Source organism: Falco naumanni, chromosome 4 (assembly GCF_017639655.2).
Source record: "Falco naumanni isolate bFalNau1 chromosome 4, bFalNau1.pat, whole genome shotgun sequence".
Classification (NCBI taxonomy): domain Eukaryota; kingdom Metazoa; phylum Chordata; class Aves; order Falconiformes; family Falconidae; genus Falco; species Falco naumanni.
In genome coordinates, this window is record NC_054057.1 from 51,835,538 (window position 1) to 51,854,325 (window position 18,788).

At 35.3% G+C, this 18,788-nt stretch overlaps 1 protein-coding gene across 4 annotated transcripts in view; it reads left to right on the top strand.

The window, feature by feature from the left end:
* NCAPG2 (non-SMC condensin II complex subunit G2) overlaps nt 1-18,788 on the top strand; it is a 48,975-nt gene that overhangs the window by 18,235 nt on the left and 11,952 nt on the right. For all 4 annotated transcript variants that reach the window (XR_005827504.1, XM_040591660.1, XM_040591662.1 and 1 more), the window contains 11 exons: nt 4,194-4,319; nt 5,280-5,459; nt 6,520-6,672; nt 10,918-11,140; nt 12,347-12,456; nt 12,934-13,107; nt 14,926-14,996; nt 15,265-15,418; nt 15,595-15,768; nt 16,301-16,417; nt 16,541-16,684. Coding sequence is in view for 3 of the 4 variants with exons in the window: in XM_040591660.1 (XP_040447594.1) it covers nt 4,194-4,319; nt 5,280-5,459; nt 6,520-6,672; nt 10,918-11,140; nt 12,347-12,456; nt 12,934-13,107; nt 14,926-14,996; nt 15,265-15,418; nt 15,595-15,768; nt 16,301-16,417; nt 16,541-16,684 (1,626 nt within the window). In the remaining variant the exon portion in view is untranslated. The remainder of the gene's footprint in view (nt 1-4,193; nt 4,320-5,279; nt 5,460-6,519; nt 6,673-10,917; nt 11,141-12,346; nt 12,457-12,933; nt 13,108-14,925; nt 14,997-15,264; nt 15,419-15,594; nt 15,769-16,300; nt 16,418-16,540; nt 16,685-18,788) is intronic.

Genomic DNA, 18,788 nt, shown 5'->3' on the forward strand with positions numbered 1-18,788 from the left:
TACGTTCTCAGTGCAAGAGAGTAAGAGCTACAAAGCATGGCTTGTTTTAATTTCTACATTTCTGTCTCTAAAAAGAATAGGGTTTTAAACTGATTTTTGATAGCATAGCAAAATTCCCGACTGGCATCTCGGAAACAATTTCAGGGTGTTTAGCAAAACACGGTATTCCATTCTTAAGGGAGCTGCTATTTGTAAATGAAGGCTAGTTTTCACTTTCCAAAGCCCAGGACTCAACTCAAATACAAGATTAGAGTACTTTGAAGGAACATTCTGTCAAACCTTACTAAATCTGCATAGGCTTGTTTGGAGAGATGTAACAGAATGGTTTGACTTGAGGAAAAAAGATTAATTATTGATTTGCAGCAAGACAGTGGGAGAAATTCCCAGTTCCAGAAGTGGTTCAAGTTTTTAACTGCAGCTATTCATAATTTGCACATCACTAATTGTTACATTGCTAGAACAAATCTGAATTTTAGGGATGTTTTGGCGATGTTTGGTTGGATGGAGGTTTTTTCTTGGGTTTGGAATTTTCTTGTTTGTTTTTTTTATCTTGACAGTTTCTACATATGTAGTTAAGCACTTCAAGCTTAGATGTTAACTGGCATTATCAAATAGGTCATTGAGAATTTGTTTTAATACAGCAAAGTAGTCCAACTGTTGTGCACATAGATTTCAGAATGGTAAAGGAAGAATTGTAAAAAAAATAATGCAGCAGTAATATGAATCCTCTAATGATTAAGTGCAAGGAAAGATTCTGAATTCCAAATGATTTAGTACCATATTTGTTATTGATGAAAGGAAATATGTGACTGAACATCAAAATTTGGCAATTTATTTTTGGGTAGGCCACTGTCTTGCTGTGTGGCTTTTGTATAGATAATTTTTCTTTTTCATAGAGTACTGCTAAGTATTTGGCATTATTAAGATAACTGTTGCTGTGACTCTGAATCACCAGTAGTTTAAGACACAAAACTAAGAAGGGAAGCTTATAATTGTCCTTAGTGGTATGGATTCTGCTCCAAAGCTTGAAATACCAGTTTAATTTTAGATAACCAGTTTGGTGCTCCTGTTCTAGCCACTGTACAAATCAGTAATTTAATAGTGAAGAACAAATCTTGTTCTATAACACTGGTTACAAAAGAGAAAGGGAATTCATAGAAGGACCTCTTTAGCCCTCCTTCTTGCAGAAAGGAAAAACACTTCAGTTGTAAGAATACAAAGGATTCCAGAATTGTTCATGTTGAAGCGACTTGATTTCACCTCTGAAATCCTTAAACTAAGAATGCATATTGGTAATGCATAGTTCTCTCTCTCTTCTTAAATTGCTTGTTCTGCAAATACTTAGATCACACAAGATTCCTTTGTGGCTTTTACCTACACGTCTTTTATAAGCCTTTATGCAAGTTTAGGTTTTTATAATATAGGCCATTATATAACTTCTTGATCTTTTTTTCATGTCTTCAGTATGAAAAGTAAGTTTCCTGCAAACATAGCAGAGATATTTGTGCAGCTATTGGTTATTAGTATAAAAAGCTGTATCAAGACAAATATATGGATATTTATTGTGAGATAAATAGTGATCAAGGTATTTCATTTCAAGCTCAAAAAGTCAAGAACCACTCCTCCAGGAATTCAAGCTGCTGAAGGAAGTGATTCCTTTAAAGTGGTGTGTTTGGTTGGGTTTTTTTTTAACATCTCCCACTTTTAAACTAACTTTTACTTGGGGGAAAAGTGTTTTAAATAATTGGAGGTGAATTTCAGGATTGTAAGACTAGATAAAACTTCAAAGAAAGCTCTGAAAACTGAACTAAAATAATATTGTTTAAAAAGGTTGTGAAACTTCCTCAGGTTTTTCTTAAGTACAAGTTTAAAGAAACAAAGTCATTTAAATAACTGCAGGCTCCTCTTGCAGGGATAAGTCAATGTGGAATGAAATAGGATATGAATTTGAAGTCTTACGTTCTACGTCTGTGAAGACATTTACTCTATTACAAGCTTGAATATGCAAATAATTTGGGATAAATTCCAATTAATTAAAGGCAGGAATTTAAATTGTGGGTACTCAGTTCAGAATTATAGTGATCTTAATGGAATTCATATAAGGCACTTAAAGTTTATGAAAATTAACTTTCTGGAATAACAGTGGTAGGGGGGTCTAGGTTATTGCAAAAAACCCACACTTGAATTAATTTTCACATGAAGTATTACCACAGAAGCGTTTATTTCACCCTGTATTTACATATTGACTTGTTATGCATTAATTCTTCAATATAAACAAGCTCAAAGTTAAAGGATTTTCTATAGCTTTATAGGATTGAATTAATAATTATAATCTCTTCACTTTTAGACTGTTTGCATTATCCATGATAAATAAAGTAGAACACAAGTCCCGAACTAAAGAATGGATATATGGGCTGTGTTTGCCTTCATAGCATTAAATTTAGATTTACTATTAATCTTGTTGGCTTGAAGAATTTAGAATTTTTTGGTTGTACTCAGAGATGTGACCGACCATATGAGGATCAGCCAAAAAGGGAAATACAAAACAAATCGTAAATGAAATAATTGTTGCTCATTTCTTTTGCATTTTTCTGGTTTTACTTGCCCTTAGTTTACTTAGGATAATCAAGTAATATTTAGAACTAACTTTTCTTTTCCCTGCCTTTGATGTGGATGTCTCATGATAAGGGAAGAAGAAAATTGGAATTTGGAAATTAAAATAATCAGGAGTTTCCCTGAACTGTCTCTTATTTTGCTGGTAAAATTAAGCCTACTTTACTTGTTTTATTACACTGTACGTACACAATCTCATAAACACACACACATATATATATTTACTTGTTTTAGCTTGGACCCAAAATCTGAACAATTCTTCCTTCCCTGTTCCTTCCAAGAGAAGTCAGCACAGGTTCTTATAATTTCACTGCTGGCTTTGATAGATAAAATCTAGTCTGATGGATAGATTTCAGATTTCTCCCAGAGATACCTTGAATTTCATTTTTTCTTCATTTCGGTGGCTGCTCTCTCTTTCCATCTTTTATGAGTCCACAGAGCCAATCTATTTTTCACTGACCGAGTGTCTAAATATATGCTTCTTTCATTTTTCTTTATATTTCTTTATATTCCTTATATTTGCAACGAGTATAATGTGTAGTGTAACACACTGAAAACTATTGCAAATGGTAAAATGTCTGAGGGTTATGAGGCTTGCCTTAGATTTTTGATGAGCAGCCTGGAGCTCAGAACATGGTCCTATTACTTATGTGCCTAAATGTGGACAACTGGCTAGCTGAAAAGGGTCACATAGACATAGTCCAGCTGGCTGGACAAAAATGCACATCGCTCTCAGCTTATCTGAAGTAAAGCAAAAATACACTATCCTTGGCTGTTCTTGTTACACAATATCAGGAAGATCGCGGTGGGAAAAGAATGTTACAGGTGGGAACAGATAACTACAGAAGAGAAACTAGGGGCGGACTTGGTATTTAGGCAACTAACCAATAATGAGCTTAACTTTTGTAATATGTATGAGCTAATTATAACAAGGCATAAAAGGTGACTGTAAGGTACAATAAACAAAGTCTGCTGATCACTCATATTGAGTGACTGTGTCTTCCCTCCGTCGCGACACCTAAATGCAGAACTGAGTATTTTTATGTTGGATAAGTTAGTCTCCAGGCTTGCTGGTACTTAGTTTCTAAATACTGTTTTCCTGAAGAAAGAGGCTTGAGCTTTTCATTTAAATCATGTGTCTCTTGACAGGCAATTTAATTAATTCAATCTCCTTGCATTGAAGATTCATGTATTCTGAAGAGGAGCTTTAAGGTGACCAAGAGAAATCCCAACTGCTTTTGATTTATTCTGCATTACAGAAAGCAGAAGGGCTCTGACTATGACTCTTCAGGGTCATTGAAGTTGCTATGCTTTGAAAGCTGATTGTACTAATAACTTGGGGTTTACTGAATGGGCAGAAATGTAAGGTAAAAAAAAATTAAATCATATGTTACTATAAGTTCTTCCATTATGTTACCGTAAGCTCTTCCATGCATTTAAAAATCAATGTTTTCAATCTACTTAATCAAAAACACTTACTTGCTAAAAGTGTTTGGAGATTAGCATTTGACAGGTTATGCCTTTTGATATTAACAGTCTGTACTTTACTAAAAAAATATTTTTTTCCTTCATTGGAACAGGCCAGGAACTCAGAAGTTCGATCAAATGCAGCATTTTTGTTTGTTGATGCTTTTCCTGTTCGTAATCCCAGTTTTAACACTGAAGAGATGGACAATGAAATTCAGAAGCAGTTCGAAGAACTCTTTGTAAGTTTTTATGAAACTAAAATGTTAGAAATGAAACTTCTATCAAAGTTAACTCAAAAATAAGCTGTTGATGCAATTAAAATGTATGGAATTTCTGGATAGTACTCATAGGGAAATACAGGGCTGTGATGCAAAAAATATATAAATATAGAAAATATAAAAATATATTAATATTTTAAATTCCTGTAGTATGTTGACAACAGATGACATGCACCATTTTCAGCTTTGAAAATGAAATATTTGGTATTGTTATCCATTAATCTGTGAACGAAAGAAGCTTTTGAAAGACTAGATGCATAATGAATCTTGGTCCTTACTTAACCTAGGACTGGTGAAGAGAGCTTTATATTTAATGTGTGAGCATTCCATTGAAGTTTAGTATTTAATGTGTAAGCATTCAATGGAAGTTTAGTACCGTATTACTAAATACTTCTGAAATAAAGTATAATGGAGAAAAACTAAAAAACTCCTTACTGGTCTCTAGATGAGTAAAAATGGGCATAGTATTTTCATTAAGAAAATGTTTGGGAAATCCTGAGTATGGCCTTAAAATGTAAATACTGGGTAATTGAATGAATTTCAAAATTTTTATATTGTTGCATAGGAACAGTGGCCAATGTAAACTCATATGTAAATAGAAGTCTGAATATTTTTAATTAAGCCACAGATGCAGGACTTAATGTGAGCTATTTAAAAAACCCAAACCTTCTTTCAAAAGTCCAATTAAAAAAAATTGTCCAGTATTTTTCTTAATTTTGCTTCTGATTTAACTTTTCTAGTTTGATTTATAATAAAATGACTTGAGGAACTATTAAAATTACAGTTCTTTCATAGTATGATAATTTGCATAATGATTAAAATGTAATGGAATGCTATTTGTTCATGATAGGTTAATGTCAAACAGCAACAGGGCCACAATAATGCATATACTCACATTGTTATTCTTCTGGGTTTTTTTAGAGTCTCTTAGAAGATCCTCACCCAGTTGTCCGCTCTACAGGGGTACTTGGAGTTACTCAGATAACATCCAGATACTGGGAGATGATTCCTGCAGCAATTCTTGCCGATCTTTTAAAAAAACTAACTGGAGAGCTGGCATATGATACAACATCTGCTGATGTCCGATGCTCTGTTTTTAAAGTAAATCCTTTTTTCTAAATTTAAAAATTATTAATGTCATTTTTATATCTTACTGGATGCACAGGTTTCTAGTATAGGCCACTTTAAGTCAAGGAGATGACTTATTCTGCAAAATGACTTAGGCAGTAAATTTCCTAATACGCCCAAGTCTTACACGTATTTTAGAATAGCTGCACATTTGGAATGAATAAATGCCTTTTAGAATAGTGACTCACTTTGTGACTCTCAACCACTTTGTATTTCCAGTCTAACATACATTGTTTGGACCTGATGTAAGTTATTTTAGCTATTAGAAATTATGCTTAGACTTGAAAATGTATGCAGGCAGGTTCCAGGCTGTTTCTATGTCACTGGTTTTAAGCCATGCCAAGACATGCCCATCCCAAGATGGTTATATTATAATGTCATACCCCACTTTGTGTTTCTGAGGTTTGGGTGAATATAACTACATACTATTTTTCTGGGATTGTTAGCCTTCCATGCACTGTTCAATATGGTAGGATTAGTTCACCTACATCTTTCTGGCATCTGGTAAATAACTAATAGCTTGGACAGAAAAATGAACTCCCTAAGTAGTATTTTCACTTAAAGATTTTGGGTTTGTGTCAATTCAGCCTTAAACTGGAGCTGTTTTCATGTTAACCCTCACTTGTCCTACTGTAGCTGCATGGGGGTCTATACTGGGTAAGCAGACATTTTTTAAATGTTTTAAATCGCTGGTTTAAAAATAACTTAGCAAAGAAAGATGTATTTTTAATCTGAAATTAACAGAGTTTAGGGAGCTGGTGGTGTTACCACAAAAAGTACACTGTACCATCAGGTAGAAGGCAAGACCATGGCCTCAGTGTAGATCTGAAGCTGATTAGCTGAAAAGAGTTTACTGAATACACTTCACTGGCAATTTGAAATAACAGCAATTTTTACTAAGAGTATTACAAGAAAAATACGCATGCACGGTGTCTGTCCTTACTTAATTTAACCTCAGAGGTTCATGGTCCATCTTTTTTAAAATCTACTCTTTCATTACATTTTTTTTAAGCATAATTTTGTTATTTTGCAGTGCCTACCGATAATTTTGGACAACAAGCTAAGTCATCCATTACTGGAACAGCTCCTGCCAGCAGTCAAACACAGTCTTCATGACACTTCAGAGAAAGTACGAGTGGCATTTGTTGATACACTGCTGAAAATTAAGGCTACCAAGACTGCTAAGGTAGGATGACTGACACCTGATAAGTGACACTATAAATATCAAGGAGATAAAATCAAGGCATTTATTTAAAAAAAAAAAGTGCTTTTTGAGACTACTGCAGTATTCCTAAAGGCAAAAAATACATGCTTTGATGTAGTAATACTTGTAATTTCAGGTTTTCCTTTCTCTGTACATTTAAGTGTGTAACTGAGTTTATTTCCAAGACTTGTGGATTCTGTTGCTGTTAGTCACTTCTGTCCATTTAAAAGATTTTGATCCAAATGTAGATAGTAGTATAGAAGTACTTTTTTTTTCCCAGTGATTTTCGTGAATTCTACTGAAATCATGGTATCCATGAAAAATCTTTTGGAATAAATAAATAAATTGTGATCAGTCCTGGTGAGCTTTCAGGCTTTCCTTAGCTGTTCTTCACAGAGAAATTAACCACAGGAGAGAGCACTGTGTCTGGATACTACTACAGCAGCGATTTTATAGGCATGCTGGAAAGTTTGCTTTTTCGTTGAGCCAAGTACACTCTTCTCCTTTTTCACTCTTCCACTTTTGACTAGTTTGGGACTATTAGCAGTCCAGTAGCCTCCCAGTGCTTGCCAGCTTTTTTTCTGTGCCTGCTGGTATCAAGCCCTCAGCAGACCCTTTTCCCAGCATGTTTTTGCCTTCTGCTCTCGTGGCCGTGTCCAGGCAGAGCCGAACGTACAGCCACGCTTCCAGCTGGCTAGCTCAACTCTGGCCTCTCTTACCTTCTAAATGCTTAATGCCTTTACAGAGTTGGTTTTTTACTTTTATTTACCTAATTTTCTAATTTCTATTTGTCTTTTGTTGGCATATCCTTTGGGATTTTGGCATCTTTTCATAGGATTTTGAACACACTTTGTGTTCTGCTGTGGGCTCTTGTTTAGGGAGTGTCACGGTCCACTCAGTGGACTCGTGATGCTTCGTTTACTATGATCTTGAAGCACAAAAATTAAGGTGACCACGCCAAGGGGTTATGCTTTGATAAAACTGCACAATTTTATCATTTGCCCATAAAGCAGCAAGTGATAAAGATAGCAAGAGAAGGAAAGGTAAAGTAAAAAGAAAAGGAAAGAGGATTATAGCTACCACCATGGGTCCAAGGCGTCCTTATGGTCCCAGGTCCAGGCAGCGTCCCGCTGATCTTTCTGATCGTCATGATCCTTGGTGGGGAAGATCTCCAGAGTTCAGTTGCTAAGGAGCCATCTTTTATGCCAGGCAACACACCTTGCTTCTCCTCTGGCCCATGGATTGTCACCAATCTCTGCCTTATCGAGCAAGGTTACGATGCATGCCCAGAAAGGGGTGCCCGAGGTGTGGTTTGCCTTAGAGGTGGGTAGCTTCAGACCAGGAGGTGTGTTTTTGTATTATAATGATATTAAAATGAAGAAAAGTTCACCTGAAGTTCAAGTTTTCTGGTTCATTGCTACGCCAGTGGTTGTGATCCATCTTCTGGACAGTGGTTATGTGGCCTTAGCGAAATCGTTCCTTTCAATCCCAGGTGGCAGGGCATGGCACAGTACTCCTTGTGCCATGCAGTTCTTTCCCAGGGTCTTTGTGTCTTGGTGTCCATGCAGACTGTGTTCCATCTCCAGGTCTCTGTTGGCAATACTGAGACAATATTGTTCTCTTTGGACCGACTCTTACAGGGGGATACTGTCCAGCTTTAGGCATCATAGCATCTTTGAGCTCTTTCTTCACTTTCTGCTGTTGTTTCCTAATTTCAATTTTATACTTTGTTTTAATCTTGGTTTTGTCTCTTGCTAAGCCTAATTATTAGGACATGCTTATCTTGTGCTAGGCACATATACTGTGTGAAGTCAGAGGTATATATCTCTGTTGTTCAGGAAAAAATTAAATAAATGTTTGATTTCTCAGATGTTTAAGGCTTCATTCCCCAAGGAGCACCTCTAACCCTAACAGGAGAGTTACCTACTTGCCAAATGTGTGCATTCCAGCTTAGATGACAGGACCTCAAAGATATTGGTTGAGATTAGACTAGCTCAGGACCTTCCAAATTCCCCAAAATATGCTCAGAAGACAAGATAAATGGGAGGCAATTTCTGAACTGAGAGCTTTTGGTTTCTTGCACACAGGTTCAGGATAAGAATTACATAAAATCAGGATAATAATACAGCAGCATATTTAGTGCTTCCATAATACATACCTTAATGTGTTGATTAGGCAAGTCCACAAAAAATGTGAAATGGAGACAAACAATGCAAGTACAAGATATCATTCAGACTGTTGGTACAAAAAGTTTCCAGCAGGGTCCTAGTAGTGTTTGCACATCTCTCTGTTAATTTCAAGTGCAGCTGTACCTTTACTTAGACAATGGGTTCTGGTTGTTAAGATTATTGGAGATAGTTGGAGGAAGCGATTCAGAATTATAAGTAAGTGGTAGTACTCTAAAAGGCAGCTTTTTTTTTCCCCTGAAGTTTCTGCTTCAGCGGGTTTTAAAGCCAGGCTTTACCAGGTAAATCTGAGGTAGAATGGCAGAAGCAAAGTATCACTGACACTGGACCTCACACTGATGGTGCCTGTGTGTTAGGAGATGCATCACTTGGTTCACAGAATTAGCAGAAACAACAGAACTATTCTGCAAGTGTTGGAAGCTAGAATCTGAATCATGATTTCTATCGTTTTCTTGTGGTGTTTATTATTTTAAAAATACTCAGCAAGCATGTTCTCCTAATAATCAGATTGTGTCATTTTCATAATCTTCCTGTGTATTTTTTAGTATTAATTTCTACATCACTTTGTAACCTCACAGCCACTCAGCACTTCTTGTACTGAGTTCTTACTCTTCATAAGATACAACACCTATACTTTAAAGGATTGGCACCTACAGTCATGATTTGATCTGTCAGTATCAGTTATCTGTATAGTGAAATACAACCCAGTTTTTTTTAGCTTGTATTCAACATCATCAATGCTTCAAATTGATTTTGTAACATTGTTATTTTGTGTACAGTCTTTTAAAAAAGTATTCATGCTGCTGTTAAATGTATAAAAAAAATTCTTGTTTGAAAGTTATTTGTTATTCAGTATGAAAGTTCAAGCAAACGATCTTTTCAGCTTTCCTGAATTACTCTGAATTTCTGCCATTAAAGACAGAGGAAAGAGATAATTCTCAACTGCAGGGATTGTTTTTTAGGTATTAATTGATTTTTTTAGGCATAATGGGTATCTTCAATCTACTGTGAGCTTTATTTTTATGTAGAAAAAGATTCAGATCTCCCAAACGAAGGATCAGATTTACATAAAAGGAAAAAAAAATACTAAAAGTGTTTAAATGTTTTGTCAGTAACTTCTATTTATTTAAAAGTCGCAATATAGATCTCTCTGGTAAGTCCTGGGAATACTTTAATGCTTGCTCCAAGGACCTTCTTTTTATGATAATTGTAGTAGGAATGCCCTTGGTTTGAAATCACAGGATAATTAGCTGCTCCAGCTGTTTCTACTCAAGAATGAAATTTTCATATTTTCAAATATATCAATATTCAAATATATAATTCAATATTTTTCAATGCCATGAAACTTTATTTTTTGGTGGTGTGTCTTTTGTGTGTTTTTTTATTATCTGAAAGTGCACAGTATAATTCAAGATCTCACAAAAATTACAGATGTATTACTCAGCATACATACAGCAGTATTACTGCTGTCATAACAAGCTATTTATTCTTTCTGATTTTCTTAGCTTTCAATAACTGCTATGAATAAGCTAGAGCTCTGCTAATGATGGGATGCACTTATGGTTTGGGATGGTTTTGGAAAGGGTCTTGTTCTATACAGGTTTTTAGGGTGTGTATCATACTTGTAGGTAGTTTGGTCCTATTTTGTCCTATCATGAGAATATGAAACATGACACATAATGACAAAAAATTACATTTTGTAGTGATATGCTTATAGAGTAAATAATTTCCCCCTGTACCTATGGAATTGCATTAGCATTGCAGGAATATTGAGCTGGAATTGCTTGAAACAGAATTTTACCAGTCTATCAGAGATACTGGGAGACTTAGAGGTGTGTCAGAACAGTAAAGTAGTATTGTTGCAGGAATATTTGACCCCTCAAGTGAATGCTGGTGTTTTGATAAAAATTAAAAATGTGTATGCTTTTTTTTAAAATGCTGTTTATATTTATTGGCACTTTTGATGTGGACAACACAATAAGGGTGACTTGGTTTTGTTCTGTTTTTTTAACTCCTTTTATCTTTTTTTCATTCTTAAAAGTTCTGGGAAATCTGTCCCATGGAGCATCTTCTGACTCGTCTTGAAGTTGATTCACGGCCTGTGTCACGACGCTTAGTGAATCTCTTATTCAACTCTTTCTTTCCCATTAACCAACCTGAAGATGTGTGGTGTGAGCGCTGTGTTACTCTAATCCAGATGAATTCAGCAGCAGCTAGAAAGTTCTATCAATATGCTTATGAATATACTGCCCCCACCAATATAGGTAAAGCACAAAACCTTGTAAGTCTTTGGATATACTAATATCATAGCATGTCACTGCTTTTTATACTTTTTCTCTATCATGTTGTTGCTAGATGTGTTGGTTTTAGTATAATAATAGTTTGTAGTTTTTGAAATTCTTGACAGCAGCAATGAACCCTGATGACAACAGACATAAGCTTTTTCAACAATGAAGAGACCAAAGCTTTTCATTTCTGCTCTCGGGTGCTGTACTCTGTAACCAGTGTTGCTATCTGATCTCTTTTCCCCTTTCTCCTCACATGTATGTACCCTAAAAGTATTAGTTAGTTATAATGCAGAAATAGTGAAATGAAATACCCTGGTTCCTCAAGTGATTTGAGATCTTTACGTGGAACATTTTATAGCAGGTGAAAAATATTGTAATATTTTTAAGTTGCTCAGAGAAAATCTAAAAAGCCCTCCTTCCTATTAAAAACTTCAGAAACTTTCAGCAGAAGGGGTATGTACTACACAGAGTATAGCTGCTTTTTGTAAAAGTGCTATTGAACCAGGAAAAACTGGGAAAATTTTTTTCAGAGGCGTTCTGGTACTATAAAACCAAAGTAGTCAGGATGGAGTGACTTGGGTAAAACACCCAAGTCCTTGCCCCTTTACTGACTAACTGGATAAGGTAGTTTTGAAATATGTGCTAGTGTATCTCTAGTCATACCTTCACTAGAGTGGACATAACCCTTTGCCTTTTATCCAGAGATGAGCTCTTCATTACGGACTACGATGGTTAGGCTACTACATCTTTTATAAAAAACTGGAGTTGACATCAGAGGGGATGTATGATGAAACACAGGTCATTAAATTAATAGCTATGCTAGATGAATGTAGGAGTTGTGAGATCCTGGTTTGGGAAGATGGTGGTTGGTTGGGGTTTTTTTAGTAGATTTCTTTTTTAACAATAAAATTATAGGACCTGATTATGATGTTGCCATTTCTTCTTCATGCTTGCTGGGAAAACGTTAAAGTGTTTTATATAATTTCCTTTGACTAGGAAATGTTTTCTTTTTTTCTCTATAATTTAATTTTTATAAGTAATAATAATAAAAAAATAAGTGTTTCTGGTTCTATTGCCTGCTTTTTCATACTGACTTTCCAGCATTACACTTATATGAATTTACTATCAACATTCTTAACAAATAGTGAATGTCTAATTTATTCTTATTATATTTAAATGTAGCTAAATTGATGCTTACTATTCGGCGCTGCTTGAATGCCTGCATCCAGAAAGCAATGAAAGAGAGTCTTCATGATAGTGATGATGATGATGATGAAAAGGAGAATACAAGCGTAAGAAAGTCCACTTCATGATAAATTCTGGTGACTTTATTCCTGTGGTGCTTGATTTGAGACATGGGCAGTTAATGATATGACAGAAATGTAAAGGAAAAGTCCTTGGGCATCTGTGGAATTAGAAGGGGAGAACTGCCATTATGGTGGTTTCCTACCCTGCAACAGCAGAAATTTGGTGAAGTAGCTAGAATTAGATATATGAAATTAGTATGAAGCTTATTTTAAATGAATACTTCCCAAATTCCAGTACTAATTATAAATTGGTTTGGTTTTGCAATTAAATTAATTAAAAAAAAATTAACATATCAAGATGACTCAAGTTATATATATAAGACTGAATTATGGGGTTCATGTTCTACAACAAACATAATACCTTTGTGAAATGAAGTTTCATGTTTTTTTCAAACTTTATTATATTCTCAAGTGCAAATTTGGATTAAAATAGGTAGTAACATCTAAATGTTTGTATTTCAGGTGTTGAATAATGTGTTGTCAATAAATGATGTGGCCAGCATGGCAAGTTTATTGGAGGTTACTGTAATTCTCTGGAGAAGTATCCAGAAAGCACTAGATCACAATGAAGGTGCCAAATCTTATGCTGTCAGAAAATTTGCTTCTGTACTTCCTGAATATTTTAAAGTATTTAAGGTAAAGAAAACCTAATTTTTCCTGTAAGTGCTTTGTATTTTCTTCAGATGCTTTCATGTATTGTGTCTTTTATCTGTCTTCATGGCATTAGGAATTCTTTTTCATTGTTGCTGTAAGCCATAAACAATAGCAAGTCTTTTGGAATTGGATAGAAGCTATTCTCCAATTGCAGTATCTGACTGATGAACCATTATCTAAATAGTCAACACTGAAATACTTATGCAATAAATTGCTCCCCTTTTAATGTTTTTATAGGATTCTATTCTTTTGAATGTTTTTGAAACTTTTAGGAATCGGTAACTGAAAATCGCGCCATAAATAGCACAATAAATTTAGCAGAATAAATACTCAATGTATATGACAGTCCTCATGTGTTTTCTACTCACTCCCCCCCCAAACTCATCTAGCACCACCACTTACTATGATCTGGCTGCTGGAACAGACAGCTGAAGCAGCTGAGGCTCCTTTTTTGCTTCCTTGTGATTGATTTCCACTAACTTAATTCTACTCCAATGATTTTTTGATGCACTTACTTATTGTTTGGGCTTGATATAAGCAATTAATTAAAGCCAGTCATTTTGTATTTTCAGTCTCCTTGATCTGTTTAGTTTCAGTGTTATTCTTCAGGATACTATCTTTTAATAGTGGTTAATAGTATCTGCCGCACCCTGTAGAGCATTTGGAAGGCTTATCTACTGGACACCATTTATGTTTATGGCTCTTGTACTGAAGTATACTGAGTTATGCTGGCTGTTATACTTAACATTGAAGTTTTCTTTAGATAATCAGGGACTGGAAAGCAATTTGCTACTACATAAGATTCTGCAGCACAGATATACCACATACTGTCTCTACCCTGAAAGCATTTGGAAGTTGTCAAAAGACATTCTGAATCTTTTTGGTAGAGGATGTAGCATCCCTCTTGAGAGTTTCTGGTGAGCATATGAGATATCCAGCTTTAGCAAGCAACCTCTTTGACTTTGATATTCTTACAGTGAGTAATCAGCTTGGATCTAAAAAGACCTGTCATCAGAGCCTTAGTTTCTAAAAGCTGCAGACTGAAGCAGCATGTCTCTTTCCTGAAAAGCTGCAAATATATTTTTTCAATGTTCTTCAAAAATCATCTTTAAAAGGTTTTAGATATTGAAATACCTATGTAGGTAGTAATTTCATTTGATTGTATTTGTGAAGCTTGGACATACAGATACACTATTTTTGAAGTCTTTCACGTAGATTGGTTTCTATATAATCCAAGTGAGACTATGTTGTGGTCCAGACCTTGTATTATGATGTGTTGTAGTGACTTACAGTGTATTTTGCATTACCATTGTTATATAAGCACCCTTTCCTTCAGAGTATTTTTTATAAATTTCTGATGTGAATGAATATTCATTTAAGGCACTAGTTACTTGAGAGGCGTTAGATGGTGTTGTGATTATGCAATTGAGTATTTGGTGTTGTGATTAGGCAATTGAGTATTAGCCACTACCAGAAAAAATATGAAGCTAGAGCTGTTATTTCTTTTGCAATGGTTATTAATCTAATGGAACCAAATTTAGTCATGGTGGTGTTTCTGACAGTTTGTCAGAAAGCTGAATGATAAGATAATTGATAATTGGATCTCTAAGAACAAGAATCGGAGGTTTCATATTGCAAGCCACATGTTGTTAGGAGCTTCTTTCAGTTCCATTTCTAGGGAAAAAAGGAAGTCCTTAAAGTGAGATAATTTAATCATACTGAAAAAGTACTTTCTTTAGTTTTGTGTGCGTGTGTGTACCTGTATGTGTGCATCATATAGTATACTTTTTTTAATCCTAGGATGAGCGTTGTGTGACTCCATTGGTTGTTCTGGCATCCTTTATGCCCCCTGCTGCTATTCCTACATTCAGGTACTATTCCTAAATCCAAAATACGAATGACAAGAAATTTCTTGTTGACTGTAACTGTTAATTTTTCACAGCTTGATGTATTAAATCCCATTTGTATAAATTAATCCACTAAACAAATTTGATAAGTTAGTAAAACTTACGAGCTGCAAGTATGTCTTTGAGCCATTGGTGAATCTTTTGGTACTATGCTAGTTGATTTTTCTTTGAATTATTTCTTCACTTATGGATGTAAAGCTAATGCATCTCTGTTTGTTTGTTTGATTTTAAGCTGCGGTGTGATCTCCAGACTCAGAAATACTGACATTGGAGCTGACAAAAGCAAATATTCTACCCTGATAGACTGCATGTGTCGCTGGGGTCAAGTGGGACATGTTATGGAATTAGCCTGTGACTGGTTGTCTGACAGGCTAACCCCAAGAAAGGTCTGCATATACATACATCAAAGAATTAAGGAATTGCTAGATTACATAAAGGCATCATGCTTTTTTGTTTTTTTTCTTTAGTAAAGAAGCCTCTTTAATGCCATATTATTCTGCTTTGGAATTAGTTGTAAGATACTAACAGTGTTCTACTGGTTTTGTGCCTTCTTCTCATTTAGAGTATTAAAACATCTGAACGACGAGTGCGTATCCATGTAACACAGGAATCAAAGCCAGAATTAGCAGTTGATTACATTGAATATTTATTGACTCATCCTGTTAATCGTGGTTACCTGCTCTCTGTTCCTAAAAAGAAACTGAAACAGCTTTTGAAAATTCTCAGTGCTGCAAAGGTAGTATTCTCCTTACCATAAACAGTGCTTATAAAAGAGTGCCTAATATCATATATTGCCTAAGTCAAACTAAAGGCCCACAGGAATAAATATTTAAGATTCATGATCCTAGTTTCTCTTCTATAGAAAGAGATCCTCGTTTCTCTTCTATAGAAGATTTTCTTTTTGAATTGTACTTCAAACCAATATTCTAAACTAGAAGTATATTAGTTCAGAATTTTTTGTAGAAGGTAGATTTTAACTAGCTTGTCACTTTTAGGTGTCTCAAAATTGATGTGATCTAGTGTTGAGAGCATTAAGGGACCTGACTTTTTGAACGTACATATAAGAAATAGTCTCAAAACCAGTTATGGCATTGCAAAATGAAATGAATTGAAAGTATGCTTATTGGTTTTGGGGGGGTAGGGATTTTTTTTTTGTGGGTTTTTTTTTGTTGTTGTTGTTTTTTAAAATCTCTTGTTTAAAGCTGCTGAGAAAAGAAACATTTGAAAGGATTTTCTGGGAAATATAAATACAGATTTTGATATTTCAGGAGGTTCTTGGCTCAATTCTGAAAGGAACTGATGCAGGTTCTGGTAGCTGGATTCAAGCAACTGCCCTAAGAGCCTTCAGCCTCTTTTGCAGGTTGAGTATTCATCTTCAGAACAAGGTATGGTTATACCTTTCTGTATAAGCTGGAGTTGCAGCTGAAAGTATAAGGAAATTCCAAAAGAATTGGAAAGACAGTTATTAAACAACTTCTGTTTGTTTGGTTTTTTTTTTCCCCCCACAGTTTTCTGAAGAAGGAAAAGATTACCTCCCACTTCTGAAGGAGACAGGTGCTTGGGTAGAAAGTCAAGTTGTTCCTTTTGTACTAGCAAGGGATCAAGAAGATGGCATTTCAAAACACAGTAATGTTTCTGAATTAATTATCCAGGTTAGAGGTCTCATAACATAAATTAAACTGCTACCAATCTGAAAAACCACATATATATATATATATATATTTTTTTTTTTTCAATTGTATACTGACAGAGTGCACTGGCATTTTTGGAGCCCAGCAAGTGAATGAACTAATGAAACAGTCCTGATTATTCTGAGGTTACAGTTTTGTACTTTTGCTATTCCTTTGATTGCTTAAAGTCACACTTTTTTCTAAATTGCTTTTGATTTTGTTTGAACCTTCATATTTTTTAAATATAAGAATATGTAAGTATAACTGCGTGTACCCTAGCAATTAAATCAAGTATTTGGCATCAACAATACCTTTTTCTTATCTAGACTTTTTCCACCCACCAGTGCATAATATATATTGTCGTCATATCTGTTGAAGTGAGGATGGAATATGTTTAATGTTTCACACTTGTGAAAATGCCCACTCAAGAAACTTGTGGCACAGCAGGTGATGTAACCTGGGTGTCTAAAATCTTAGGCTTCTAACAAGTAATTCTTGTCCTCGTTCTCTCATCCCCCATACTAAATGAAGGTAATACTTACGCTGTTTTATGAAAAAAGCATTAACATAGAGTTAAGATTGTCACTGAATCTTAGTTCTGAAAAGGAGAAGAAAATTAGTGGCTGAAAACAAAGCTATAGTTGCGTGGTATACTAGCACTTAATAGCCTGCTCTTCTGTGGTATAGAAGGTCCTGGAAATGACAGAATCACTGCAGCTGCATACATTGTGTTGAATAACACAACAGAGGATGACTTAAAGGACCAGAAAGGTGGTGTGATTATAAGAGAGGATTTAGATCTAATTGCTTGCTTGCTTCCTTCCTTTCTTTCTTTCTTTTCTTCCTGCTTTCGCAAAAGAAATGGGTAAAATTATACCCTGGGGAATTCACTATGGGACTCAGCACTAGAATGAAGCATAGAACATATCTTTGGAAGTCAGCAGAGAGGTAGGGTGTGAATTACCTGGCAATTTAATAATGAGGTCAGTCTTGTACTCTAATTGTGCTGCAGCAGCCAAACGGCTTCTGGAAAAGTATAAAGAGATAGTAAACGCAAATAGGTGTTGCAGCTGTGCCCGATACAGGTAGCTTGTGTGTTCTATATGCTACTGTCTGTTCTCTATGAATGAAACATTTAGTATGCATACCAAAGCTCTTCTGTTTATCAAAATTTTAGATGCACAGAACTCAACTTTCTATAATAGAAAGACAAGACACAAAACAGGGACACTTTACCAGCATTATCAGAATGTTTATAATCAAGTTCCTATGTTTGAACACGAAATGAACACAAACTTTATTGATAAGCAATAAGATAGGCAGCTGTCACCTGTAAACTAATCTGACACATTACTTGAACAGCCAATAATGAAACACAATGATCTTTACTAGTAGATCTTAAAGTCCATTTTCATCATTATTTCCAGAGGAGAAACTGAGGTGTAAAAGACTGATGTGACTTGTCTGGAAGTCCAGAAGAGAATCCAGGCTCTTGCATCTCCTGTAATAAGCCACATGCTTGTTAAGCAGCTCCTATTTGTTTCTCACCTTTTATACTGTTTTTTGTTGGAATGAGGTATTGATTGTGCTTTTTAATTGTTAGTAGTGTATATTTGGTAATAATGTTGGCATTAAAAGCAGACCTAGTTTATCTCAAAATATCCATATATCTAAAAATTAGTTGCTTCTTTAATACTGTTGTATATGAGAGGGGACTAGAGTCTCTCCACTTTTTCGACTTACATTTCTCTGTCAGTTTCTCCACGACTTATCCCATTCTTTCCCATTTCACCCTTCCTCTGCTTGGCCTGTTACTCAATTTAGCGCTTACTGTTACAGGCAGAGCTTTACATGGGGGCTGTTCTCATTAGGCCACTGCTCTGCTGTGTGAGGCTGATGGGCCCTCTGACACAAACCCCAGTGTCATCACTGACAGTGTCCCTTACCCCTTACCTTCATCTGCTCTTCACAGAAAGCATTTGATTATATAATGTGTTTGGTTGGTTTTCTAAGTGTAGTTCTGAATTGTTTCCTCTTAAGTGCCCCTGACATACCACTTAACCCAAGGGAGATTTTAATGTTGATC